General features: G+C 38.5%; 1 protein-coding gene across 1 annotated transcript; it reads left to right on the plus strand.

The window, feature by feature from the left end:
* The first annotated feature begins 251 nt into the window (after positions 1-251).
* On the plus strand, positions 252-5,507 carry LOC105203726. Its single transcript, XM_011172602.3, has one exon. The coding sequence runs from the start codon at positions 252-254 to the stop codon at positions 5,505-5,507; it is 5,256 nt and encodes a 1,751-aa protein (XP_011170904.3).
* Positions 5,508-13,010: the final 7,503 nt, after the last annotated feature.

Consider the following 13,010-nt stretch of genomic DNA (forward strand, 5'->3'; position numbering starts at 1 on the left):
TTTTGTTTGCCTTCCGCACTCTTTGTACAGTCCTGTTACCATAACCTTTCTTCCTCCCTCTGTTTCTTTCGCCCCCTCTTTCCCTATCCCTTTTCTCGAATAGTTTTCCGAGCAAAAATACCGTTCAGCGTATAATCAAAACATTTTGGTCCTTCGAGCCGGATATATTATTTCAGATTTATTATTTCGGACATATTAGCTTGGAGATTATTTCGGATATATTAATTCGGCGGTGAACGAAGGAGAGAATCATGAGGTTAACTCACGTCGAGCATTATGTTGAGCAGCAGCTCGTGCTTATGAAAACCATAGGGCAATCCTATGAAAATCTTGTGAAAAATGGCATGGAAAGTGTAACTTCTCAAAGAATCAACATACGCCTCTCGGCGCTCAAGGATAATTGGGACAAGTTCTGTGTAAAACATGATGCCATTACATTGGCTGTTAACCAGTTGAATGACAACGATAGGGAGGGTATAATGAGGCATTCCTATTTTAAAGATAATTTATTTTCCGTCGTAAACGAAAGTTATTTAGAGTCTGTAGAACGGTTCAATTCTGCTTTGGATTCACAATCGGAATATGGAAGCATTCCGGGAACGTCCTCTTCAAGGCACGTTTCGGAATCAACTTCCGAGACCGTCGCGTTTATTAATCGATCGCAACTTCCCCACTATGACATTCCCAAGTTTAATGGAAATCACGCGGACTGGCTCTATTTCAAAGATCTCTTTACTAGTTTAGTCATAAACAATTCCTCACTAACTAACATCGAAAGATTACAATACTTGAAGACTAGTTTAACAGGATCGGCATATAATCTATTGAAAAACACTATGCTTACGGGCGGTAATTTCTCTAACGATTGGAAAGCTCTCGTGTCGTTTTACGAAGACAAAAGGATGTTAGTCAATTCCGCGATAACGTCATTATTCAGTCTAAAGCCGATGACGAAGTCGACAGCGGGAGAAATGGAGAAATTGTTTACTGGCGTTATGGAGACATATCGAACCTTAGACACGTTGGGAAGACCAATTCATCATTGGGATGATATTCTAATTTTTATGGTCATACAGCGACTCGACTCTGATACCGTAAACATGTGGGATCTACATCGGGGTCCCTCTAACGAACTTCCGACATGGAAACAGTTTGAAGAGTTCTTCCGAAATCGACTTATGAATCTGAAGGGTCATGAAACGCGAAAGGGAAAGTTCGTTTCTCAGTTAAATCCAAGTAGTGTCAAATCTCATTACCAAGGCAAAAACAAGACCGTTAAATCGTGTTCGTTCTGTTCCGAAAATCATTGGTCCGCCAGTTGCCCGCAATATGTCTCCAAAACTGTACAACAACGCGTAGTACTTGTCCAGAAACATAACCTATGCTTCAACTGTCTCGGCCCGCATCGGGCATCAGCATGTCGTATAACTACACGTTGTAGAAAGTGTGCTGGAAAGCATCACACCACGCTTCATCGTAGCAATTTGGAAAGCACAAAGTCTAATAGCAATTCGGCGAAATTGGCAACAGGAAAACCTAACGAACCGACTACAACTAAGCCTGACAACACGGAGACAACTACCGGCTCTCAGGTTTTACATTCTGCACTTGGAAATGAAGTCAAAACGCCATATGTTCTACTGGCAACCGCTCTGGTTACTATCACATCCGAACACGGAAATTCTTCACACGCACGAATTTTGATTGACCAAGGCTCGGAGGTGTCGTTAATTACGGAACGATTAGTACAGCGTCTACGGCTACCACGTACTCGTTCTCACATTCCACTGATTGGAATAGGAGGTGTCGCGTCTAACCGAACTAAAGGCATGACCTCCTTTAGCATAAAACCTCATTTTAAGTCTTCCTTCCAGTGTTCAATAGCCGCGCATATTTTACCAAAGCTCACGTCGACAATTCCATCGGTCTCCTTGAAGAATCACGGCTGGTCACATTTGGACGGGATCCAGTTGGCGGATCCGAATTATTTAGCACCCGGTTCAATTGATGTTATTCTAGGAGCCGACGTCTTCGGTCAAATCATTCAAAACGGTATACGAAAGGGATCGAATAACGCTCCAATGGCTCAGGCTACAAAACTTGGATGGATTATTTCCGGACCAACGAGTTCTCAATCAACACCTGGCGATTCTCAAAGTTTTCACGTATCACTCGAAAGTGATCTATTCGGCCTAATGCGTAGATTCTGGGAACTTGATGAAATCGCTCCTTTCAAGACTTCATCTCGGTCCACCGACGAACAGGCTTGTGAAGAACATTTTAAGTCTACTCATTCTCGAACGGAACATGGTCGCTATGTAGTGAGATTACCCCTCAAGGAGCCTGTAAATAAACTGGGGGATTCCAAGGCCAAAGCCGTTCGATTGATCAAGAAGTTGTCATGCAAACTTTCTTCCAATTCCGAGTTTTCGCGGTTGTATGCAGATTTCATCGACGAGTACGAAAAACTGAATCACATGAAGATTGTTCCGAAAGATACGACCGACCCTCCGATAACTTACTATCTTCCTCATCACGGAGTTTTAAGGGAGCATAGTCTTACTACGCGATTACGTGTGGTCTTTAACGGATCGAGTCCAACAACATCCGGACATTCACTTAACGACTTATTACACACTGGAGCTAAACTTCAAACTGATCTGTTCGACGTGTTAATATGGTTTAGACTATTTCGCTATGTGTTTTCTACGGACATAGAGAAAATGTTCAGGCAGGTTAACGTACAGAAGGATGACTGGGATCTCCAACGGATTCTCTGGATTGACAACGAAGGTCATTTACGCACATACCACCTCACTACCGTAACGTATGGCTTGGCTTGTGCTCCTTTCTTAGCCCTGCGTACCTTGCAACAGTTGACAGAAGATGAAGGGACAAAGTTCCCGCTTGCTGTTCCGTCGTTAAGCAAAGGAAGGTATGTCGATGACATCTTTGGAGGTGCGGATACTCTTGAACAAGCTCAAGAAATTGTAAGGCAATTAAATCAACTGTGCATGGCGGGCGGCTTCAAATTACAAAAATGGGTGAGCAATGATTCGAGCATGCTCTCTTCTGTCTCCACAGATAAACAAAATAACTCTAAATTCATAGAACATAAGGAGAACTTAGTCGTCTACACGTTGGGACTTGGCTGGCAACCATCCACAGATACCTTTATTTTTAAATATACTCTTCCAGCAGAAGGTGTGATCACGAAACGATCTACCTTGTCTACTATAGCAAAACTGTTTGACCCCCTAGGGTTTCTATCTCCGATCACCATTACTGGCAAACTCCTAATTCAAGAATTATGGACGATAAAATTAGGTTGGGATGACCCTTTGCCAGACCACGTTGCTAGTAAATGGATTACATTTATCGGATCTCTTCAGGATACGCCAAAATTCACGCTCCCACGATGGATAGGGTGTTCTAACGATCGCCAAGTTGAGATTCATGGGTTTTGTGATGCGTCACAGCAAGCCATGGCAGCTGTTGTGTACCTACGGACATCGTGCGAGGAAGAGGCAGTAAACATCAGATTTGTGGCCTCGAAAACCAAGGTCGCTCCATTAAAGCGATTGACAGTCCCCCGATTAGAGTTATCAGGTGCAGTCTTATTAACCAAACTGGTCTCCCATCTGTTACACGTATTGGAATGGAAGAATCTACGCATAATACTGTGGACCGACTCATCTATCACACATACGTGGCTGAACAGCCATCCCTCTCGATGGAAGGATTTTGTCTATAACAGAGTTTGTCACATCCAAGAAACAATACCTCAGGCCGAGTGGAGGTTTGTGCCAGGTACGGACAACCCGGCCGATTTTGCTACACGAGGTCTAACAACCTCACAGCTGTCGGAGCTTTCAAGTTGGTGGTGTGGGCCTTCATGGCTCTCCCAACCTTCGTCAGCCTGGCCAAGACTCCCTACGGAAAAGCCCATACGAGAAAACCTTGAAGAAAGACCTACGAAGGTTCTTTCAGTTAACACCAAGAATTATACGCCATGGGATCTAATCAATCGATATTCCAGCCTTGTGAAGTTGTACCGAATTACGGCCACTTGTCAACGAGCAGTCTCTCGTTTCAAAAGGTGTACCGCCATGTCAACTTTCGGTCCTCTAACTACGCAAGAGTTAGTGGACGCTAAATTCTACTGGGTCAAGGAAATCCAAAGGGCTTCATTTCAGGGTGATCTACAGCTGCTCTCCAAGGGGCGACCTATTTCAAAGTCAAGTCCGCTTGTCCGTCTCACACCATTTCTAGATGCCAAGGGACTTCTGCGAGTCGGAGGTCGTCTTCAATTCTCTTCTCTTTCTCAAGATGAAAAGCATCCCCTAATCTTACCAAGGGAATCAACTTTGACGTCACTCATTATTCGAGATGCTCACTTGAGGACCTTGCATGGAGGCACACAGATCACTTTATCTCTTTTACGAAGCGAGTATTGGATTGTAGGAGGAAGAGCTCCTGTCCGATCTCTCATCATCAAATGTGTTAAGTGTGCCCGCTACAGACAGACAAGGGCAAAGCAGTTGATGGGTCAACTACCCGCTACCCGAGTCTCGCCCAATCGTCCTTTCGAACATACGGGCATTGACTATGCAGGACCATTCGTGACGAAAACGTGGAAAGGGAAGAACGCACGCACGTATAAATCTTACATCGCGGTATTTGTCTGCTTCTCGACTTCTGCAGTGCACTTAGAATTGGTTACGGATTACACTGCGGAGGCTTTCATCGCCGCGTATAAGCGTTTTACGTCAAGAAGAGGAATTTGCGTCACGCTTTCAAGCGATTGCGGCACTACGCTCAAAGGAGCAGACGCGGAATTACGAAGATTATTCTCGCAATCCACGGAGGAGTCAACCAAACTCGCCACGCTACTTGCAAATGACGGGACGCAGTGGAAGTTTAACCCTCCTTCCGCTCCGCACTTCGGAGGGAAGTGGGAAGCGGGGGTTAAATCGGTCAAATACCACCTTCGTAGAGTTATAGGGGATACTCTCCTAACTTATGAAGAAATGACTACCCTACTTTCACAGGTGGAATCCGTTCTCAACTCCAGGCCTTTGTGCCCTCTCACTGACGACCCTGACGATCTAAACGCACTTACACCTGGGCACTTCTTGCTGGGTAGTGCTCCAGTTATTGTTCCGGAACCTTCCCTGGACACGGTCAAGTTAAGTCGATTATCGCGATGGCAACTAGTTCGGCAGAAGCTTGAGTCGTTTTGGTCACAATGGTCTAAGGAGTGTCTTCAACGCTATCTTTCGGTATACAAATGGAACAGAGTGAATAAATCCCTCGAGAAAGGGACTTTAGTTCTGGTAGTTGATGATCGGTACCCGCCTTCAAAATGGCTATTGGGGCGCATTATCCAAACACACCCGGGTAAGGACGGTCATACTCGAGTTGTCACGATACAAACTCAAACTTCAGTCCTAACACGACCCATTGCAAAAGTTTGTCCCCTTCCGATCGAGCAAGACACATTGTGACATATTCGTTAATGCTCATTAACGAAGGCGGGCGGTATGTTCAAAAAGTACCGCTCCTTCGGAAGGTAACCAGGATGGCAATAAGGTGCGCGCTAGGGCCAAGCGTCCCTACGCGCATCTCTTGGGCTATGTATTACTACGCGCGCGTGGCGCTGTTGTCACGAGGGCAGCAGCGTCTGGCGTCATTCGGTTTTTCGTCTACGATCGGAGGCGCGCGTGCTTCTGGTCTGCTGAAAAGAGTGAGTTGCTGCGCAGCGGCTTTACGCGATTGTTCAAGTTAGAGTTTCTAATACAGTCGGGTGCTTTTAACACATGTACGACCGAGGCTCGGTTATCTAGAGAAAGTAAGAACTCGAGTAAACAGTCGGGTGCTGTTAGCACATTTGCTATCGTGGCTTCCTCTCTCTCTCTCTCTGTCTCTCTTCGAGACACGCACGTACTACGTACGCACAGAAAAATCTAGAGGCTGCTAGCCTGTCGGTTGGGGCTCTCAGCCTATTGCAAGAAACTGCAAATCTCTCCCTTATAGCAGCGTCAAGATGATCACGGACGACGAGATAGAGTGAGGCGAACTTCCGACAACCGTGCAATCCGAAGATCTCACTGCGGCTTGCCGGAACTACAAATCCCTGCCCCCACCGAGTGCAACAGACCGTCCAACACAGCTAACTACTACCTCTTTTTTTTGATTCATTATATTCTCTTTAGTTGTCATATCATTTTAATAAGAGTTTATTACTGTCGTTATTTACTTAATAAAATACATTTAATGTGAAAGACATGTGATTCTCTCCCATCGCTTTGTTTGCCTTCCGCACTCTTTGTACAGTCCTGTTACCATAACCTTTCTTCCCCCCTCTGTTTCTTTCGCCCCCTCTTTCCCTATCCCTTTTCTCGAATAGTTTTCCGAGCAAAAATACCGTTCAGCGTATAATCAAAAAAAGTCTTTCGATTTTCGAAAAGAGAAATTCACAAAAAAATTTTACTCAAAATTTCGAACTTTGACTGATATAAGTCTTTCGATTTTCACTTTAGCGATTCGATCCATCATGATATAAGTTAGAATTCTTCTGGGGGCTATCAGAACACAGAAATATTCGTGAAACTGGCAAAAAATTTACTCAAAAATTTCGAACTTTGACTGATATAAGTCTTTCGTTTTTCACTTTAGCGATTCGATCCATCATGATAAAAGTTGGAACTCTTCTGGGGGCTATCAGAACTCAGAAATATTGGAGAAATTCGCAAAAAAAATTTTACTCAAATATTTCGTACTTTGACTGATATAAGTCTTTCGTTTCTCATTTTAGCGATTCGATCCATCATGATAAAAGTTAGAACTCTTCTGGAGGCTATCAGAACACAGAGATATTGGAGAAATTCGCAAAAAAATTTTACTCAAAGATTATGAACTTTGACTGATATAAGTCTTCTGTTTTTCACTTTAGCGATTCGATCCATCATGATAAAAGTTGGAACTCTTCTGGGGGCTATCAAAACACAGAGATATTGGAGAAAATCGCAAAAAAAATATTACTCAAAAATTTCGAACATTGACTGATATAAGTCTTTCGATTTTCGAAAAGAGAAATTCACAAAAAAAATTTTACTTAAAATTTCGATTTTGACTGATATAAGTCTTTCGATTTTCACTTTAGCGATTCGATCCATTATGATAAAAGATAGAACTCTTCTGGGGGCTATCAAAACACAGAGATATTAAGGAAATTCGCAAAAAAAATTTTACTCAAAAATTTCGCAATTTGACTGATATAAGTCTTCCCTTTTTCACTTCAACAATTCGGTACATCGTGATAAAAGTTACAACTCTTCTGTGGGCTATCAGAACACAGAGATATTGTAGAAATTCGGAAAAAAACCAATTTTAATCAAAAATTTCGAACTTTGACTGATATAACTCTTTCGTCTTGCACTTTAGCGATTCGATCTAATATGATAAAAGTTAGAACTCTTCTGGGGGCTATAAAAACACAGAGATATTAAGGAAATTCGCAAAAAAAATTTTACTCAAAAATTTCGCAATTTGACTGATATAAGTCTTCCCTTTTTCACTTCAACAATTCGATACATCGTGATAAAAGTTACAACTCTTCTGTGGGCTATCAGAACACAGAGATATTGGAGAAATTAGGAAAAAAACCAATTTTACTCAAAAATTTCGAACTTTACTGATATAACTCTTTCGTCTTGCACTTTAGCGATTCGATCTATTTTGATAAAAATTAGAACTCTTCTGGGGGCTATAAAAACACAGACATATTAAGGAAATTCGCAAAAAAAATTTTACTCCAAAATTTCGCAATTTGACTGATATAAGTCTTCCCTTTTTCACTTCAACAATTCGATACATCGTGATAAAAGTTACAACTCTTCTGTGGGCTATCAGAACACAGAGATATTGGAGAAATTCGGAAAAAAACCAATTTTACTCAAAAATTTCGAACTTTGACTGATATAACTGTTTCGTCTTGCACTTTAGAGATTCGATCTATTATGATAAAAGTTAGTACTCTTCTGGGGGCTATAAAAACACAGAGATATTAAGGAAATTCGCAAAAAAAATTTTACTCAAAAATTTCGCAATTTGACTGGTATAAGTCTTCCCTTTTTCACTTCAACAATTCCATAGGTCGTGATGAAAGTTACAACTCTTCTGTGGGCTATCAGAGCACAGAGATATTGGAGAAATTCGGAAAAAAACCATCTTTACTCAAAAATTTCGAACTTTGACTGATATAAATCTTTCGTCTTGCACTTTAGTGATTCGATCTATTATGATAAAAGTTAGTACTCTTCTGCGGGCTATAAAAACACAGAGATATTAAGGAAATTCGCAAAAAAATTTTACTCAAAAATTTCGCAATTTGACTGATATAAGTCTTCCCTTTTTCACTTCAACAATTCGATACATCGTGATAAAAGTTACAACTCTTCTGTGGGCTATCAGAACACAGAGATATTGGAGAAATTCGGAAAAAAACCAATTTTACTCAAAAATTTCGAACTTTGACTGATATAACTCTTTCGTCTTGCACTTTAGCGATTCGATCTATTATGATAAAAGTTAGAACTCTTCTGGGGGCTATAAAAACACAGAGATATTAAGGAAATTCGCAAAAAAATTTTACTCAAAAATTTCGCAATTTGACTGATATAAGTCTTCCCTTTTTCACTTCAACAATTCGATACATCGTGATAAAAGTTACAACTGTTCTGTGGGCTATCAGAACACAGAGATATTGTAGAAATTCGGAAAGAAACCAATTTTACTCAAAAATTTCGAACTTTGACTGATATAACTCTTTCGTCTTGCACTTTAGCGATTCGATCTATTATGATAAAAGTTAGAACTCTTCTGGGGGCTATAAAAACACAGAGATATTAAGGAAATTCGCAAAAAAATTTTACTCAAAAATTTCGCAATTTGACTGATATAAGTCTTCCCTTTTTCACTTCAACAATTCGATACATCGTGATAAAAGTTACAACTCTTCTGTGGGCTATCAGAACACAGAGATATTGGAGAAATTAGGAAAAAAACCAATTTTACTCAAAAATTTCGTACTTTGACTGATATAACTCTTTCGTCTTGCACTTTAGCGATTCGATCTATTATGATAAAAGTTAATACTCTTCTGGGGGCTATAAAAACAGAGAGATATTAAGGAAATTCGCAAAAAAAATTTTACTCAAAAATTTCGCAATTTGACTGATATAAGTCTTCCCTTTTTCACTTCAACAATTCGATACATCGTGATAAAAGTTACAACTCTTCTGTGGGCTATCAGAACACAGAGATATTGGAGAAATTCGGAAAAAAACCAATTTTACTCAAAAATTTCGAACTTTGACTGATATAACTCTTTCGTCTTGAACTTTAGCGATTCGATCTATTATGATAAAAGTTAGTACTCTTCTGGGGGCTATAAAAACACAGAGATATTAAGGAAATTCGCAAAAAAAATTTTACTCAAAAATTTCGCAATTTGACTGATATAAGTCTTCCCTTTTTCACTTCAACAATTCGATACATCGTGATGAAAGTTACAACTCTTCTGTGGGCTATCAGAGCACAGAGATATTGGAGAAATTCGGAAAAAAACCAATTTTACTCAAAAATTTCGAACTTTGACTGATATAAATCTTTCGTCTTGCACTTTAGCGATTCGATCTATTATGATAAAAGTTAGTACTCTTCTGGGGGCTATAAAAACAGAGAGATATTAAGGAAATTCGCAAAAAAATTTTACTCAAAAATTTCGCAATTTGACTGATATAAGTCTTCCCTTTTTCACTTCAACAATTCGATACATCGTGATAAAAGTTACAACTCTTCTGTGGGCTATCAGAACACAGAGATATTGGAGAAATTCGGAAAAAAACCAATTTTACTCAAAAATTTCGAACTTTGACTGATATAACTCTTTCGTCTTGAACTTTAGCGATTCGATCTATTATGATAAAAGTTAGTACTCTTCTGGGGGCTATAAAAACACAGAGATATTAAGGAAATTCGCAAAAAAATTTTACTCAAAAATTTCGCAATTTGACTGATATAAGTCTTCCCTTTTTCACTTCAACAATTCGATACATCGTGATAAAAGTTACAACTCTTCTGTGGGCTATCAGAACACAGAGATATTGGAGAAATTCGGAAAAAAACCAATTTTACTCAAAAATTTCGAACTTTGACTGATATAACTCTTTCGTCTTGAACTTTAGCGATTCGATCTATTATGATAAAAGTTAGTACTCTTATGGGGGCTATAAAAACACAGAGATATTAAGGAAATTCGCAAAAAAAATTTTACTCAAAAATTTCGCAATTTGACTGATATAAGTCTTCCCTTTTTCACTTCAACAATTCGATACATCGTGATAAAAGTTACAACTCTTCTGTGGGCTATCAGAACACAGAGATATTGTAGAAATTCGGAAAAAAACCAATTTTAATCAAAAATTTCGAACTTTGACTGATATAACTCTTTCGTCTTGCACTTTAGCGATTCGATCTAATATGATAAAAGTTATAACTCTTCTGGGGGCTATAAAAACACAGAGATATTAAGGAAATTCGCAAAAAAATTTTACTCAAATATTTCGCAATTTGACTGATATAAGTCTTCCCTTTTTCACTTCAACAATTCGATACATCGTGATAAAAGTTACAACTCTTCTGTGGGCTATCAGAACACAGAGATATTGGAGAAATTCGGAAAAAAACCAATTTTACTCAAAAATTTCGAACTTTGACTGATATAACTCTTTCGTCTTGCACTTTAGCGATTCGATCTATTATGATAAAAGTTAGAACTCTTCTGGGGTCTATAAAAACACAGAGATATTAAGGAAATTCGCAAAAAAAATTTTACTCAAAAATTTCGCAATTTGACTGATATAAGTCTTCCCTTTTTCACTTCAACAATTCGATACATCGTGATAAAAGTTACAACTCTTCTGTGGGCTATCAGAACACAGAGATATTGGAGAAATTCGGAAAAAAACCAATTTTACTCAAAAATTTCAAACTTTGACTGATATAACTCTATCGTCTTGCACTTTAGCGATTCGATCTATTATGATAAAAGTTAGAACTCTTCTGGGGGCTATAAAAACACAGAGATATTAAGGAAATTCGCAAAAAAAATTTTACTCAACAATTTCGCAATTTGACTGATATAAGTGTTCCCTTTTTCACTTCAACAATTCGATACATCGTGATAAAAGTTACAACTCTTCTGTGGGCTATCAGAACACAGAGATATTGGAGAAATTCGGAAAAAAACCAATTTTACTCAAAAATTTCGAACTTTACTGATATAACTCTTTCGTCTTGCACTTTAGCGATTCGATCTCTTATGATAAAAGTTAGTACTCTTCTGTGGCCTATAAAAACACAGAGATATTAAGGAAATTCGAGAAAAAAATTTTACTCAAAAATTTCGCAATTTGACTGATATAAGTCTTCCCTTTTTCACTTCAACAATTCGATACATCGTGATAAAAGTTACAACTCTTCTGTGGGCTATCCGAACACAGAGATATTGGAGAAATTCGGAAAAAAACCAATTTAACTCAAAAATTTCGAACTTTGACTGATATAACTCTTTCGTCTTGCACTTTAGCGATTCGATCTATTATGATAAAAGTTAGAACTCTTCTGGGGGCTATAAAAACACAGAGATATTAACGAAATTCGCAAAAAAATTTTACTCAAAAATTTCGCAATTTGACTGATATATGTCTTCCCTTTTTCACTTCAACAATTCGATACATCGTGATAAAAGTTACAACTCTTCTGTGGGCTATCAGAACACAGAGATATTGGAGAAATTCGGAAAAAAACCAATTTTACTCAAAAATTTCGAACTTTGACTGATATAACTCTTTCGTCTTGCACTTTAGCGATTCGATCTATTATGATAAAAGTTAGAACTCTTCTGGGGGCTATAAAAACACAGAGATATTAAGGAAATTCGCAAAAAAAATTTTACTCAAAAATTTCGCAATTTGACTGATATAAGTCTTCCCTTTTTCACTTCAACAATTCGATACATCGTGATAAAAGTTACAACTCTTCTGTGGGCTATCAGAACACAGAGATATTGGAGAAATTAGGAAAAAAACCAATTTTACTCAAAAATTTCGTACTTTGACTGATATAACTCTTTCGTCTTGCACTTTAGCGATTCGATCTATTATGATAAAAGTTAATACTCTTCTGGGGGCTATAAAAACACAGAGATATTAAGGAAATTCGCAAAAAAATTTTACTCAAAAATTTCGCAATTTGACTGATATAAGTCTTCCCTTTTTCACTTCAACAATTCGATACATCGTGATAAAAGTTACAACTCTTCTGTGGGCTATCAGAACACAGAGATATTGGAGAAATTCGGAAAAAAACCAATTTTACTCAAAAATTTCGAACTTTGACTGATATAACTCTTTCGTCTTGCACTTTAGCGATTCGATCTATTATGATAAAAGTTAGAACTCTTCTGGGGGCTATAAAAACACAGAGATATTAAGGAAATTCGCAAAAAAATTTTACTCAAAAATTTCGCAATTTGACTGATATAAGTCTTCCCTTTTTCACTTCAACAATTCGATACATCGTGATAAAAGTTACAACTCTTCTGTGGGCTATCAGAACACAGAGATATTGGAGAAATTCGGAAAAAAACCAATTTTACTCAAAAATTTCGAACTTTGACTGATATAACTCTTTCGTCTTGCACTTTAGCGATTCGATCTAATATGATAAAAGTTAGAACTCTTCTGGGGGCTATAAAAACACAGAGATATTAAGGAAATTCGCAAAAAAAATTTTACTCAAAAATTTCGCAATTTGACTGATATAAGTCTTCCCTTTTTCACTTCAACAATTCGATACATCGTGATAAAAGTTACAACTCTTCTGTGGGCTATCAGAACACAGAGATATTGGAGAAATTCGGAAAAAAACCAATTTTACTCAAA

The sequence above is a fragment of the Solenopsis invicta genome, chromosome 1 (assembly GCF_016802725.1).
Source record: "Solenopsis invicta isolate M01_SB chromosome 1, UNIL_Sinv_3.0, whole genome shotgun sequence".
Classification (NCBI taxonomy): domain Eukaryota; kingdom Metazoa; phylum Arthropoda; class Insecta; order Hymenoptera; family Formicidae; genus Solenopsis; species Solenopsis invicta.

What these genes read in the sequence shown, in the direction of transcription:
- LOC105203726 (XM_011172602.3), top strand. Translation starts at nt 252, where the DNA reads ATGAGGTTAACTCACGTCGAGCATTATGTTGAGCAGCAGCTCGTGCTT.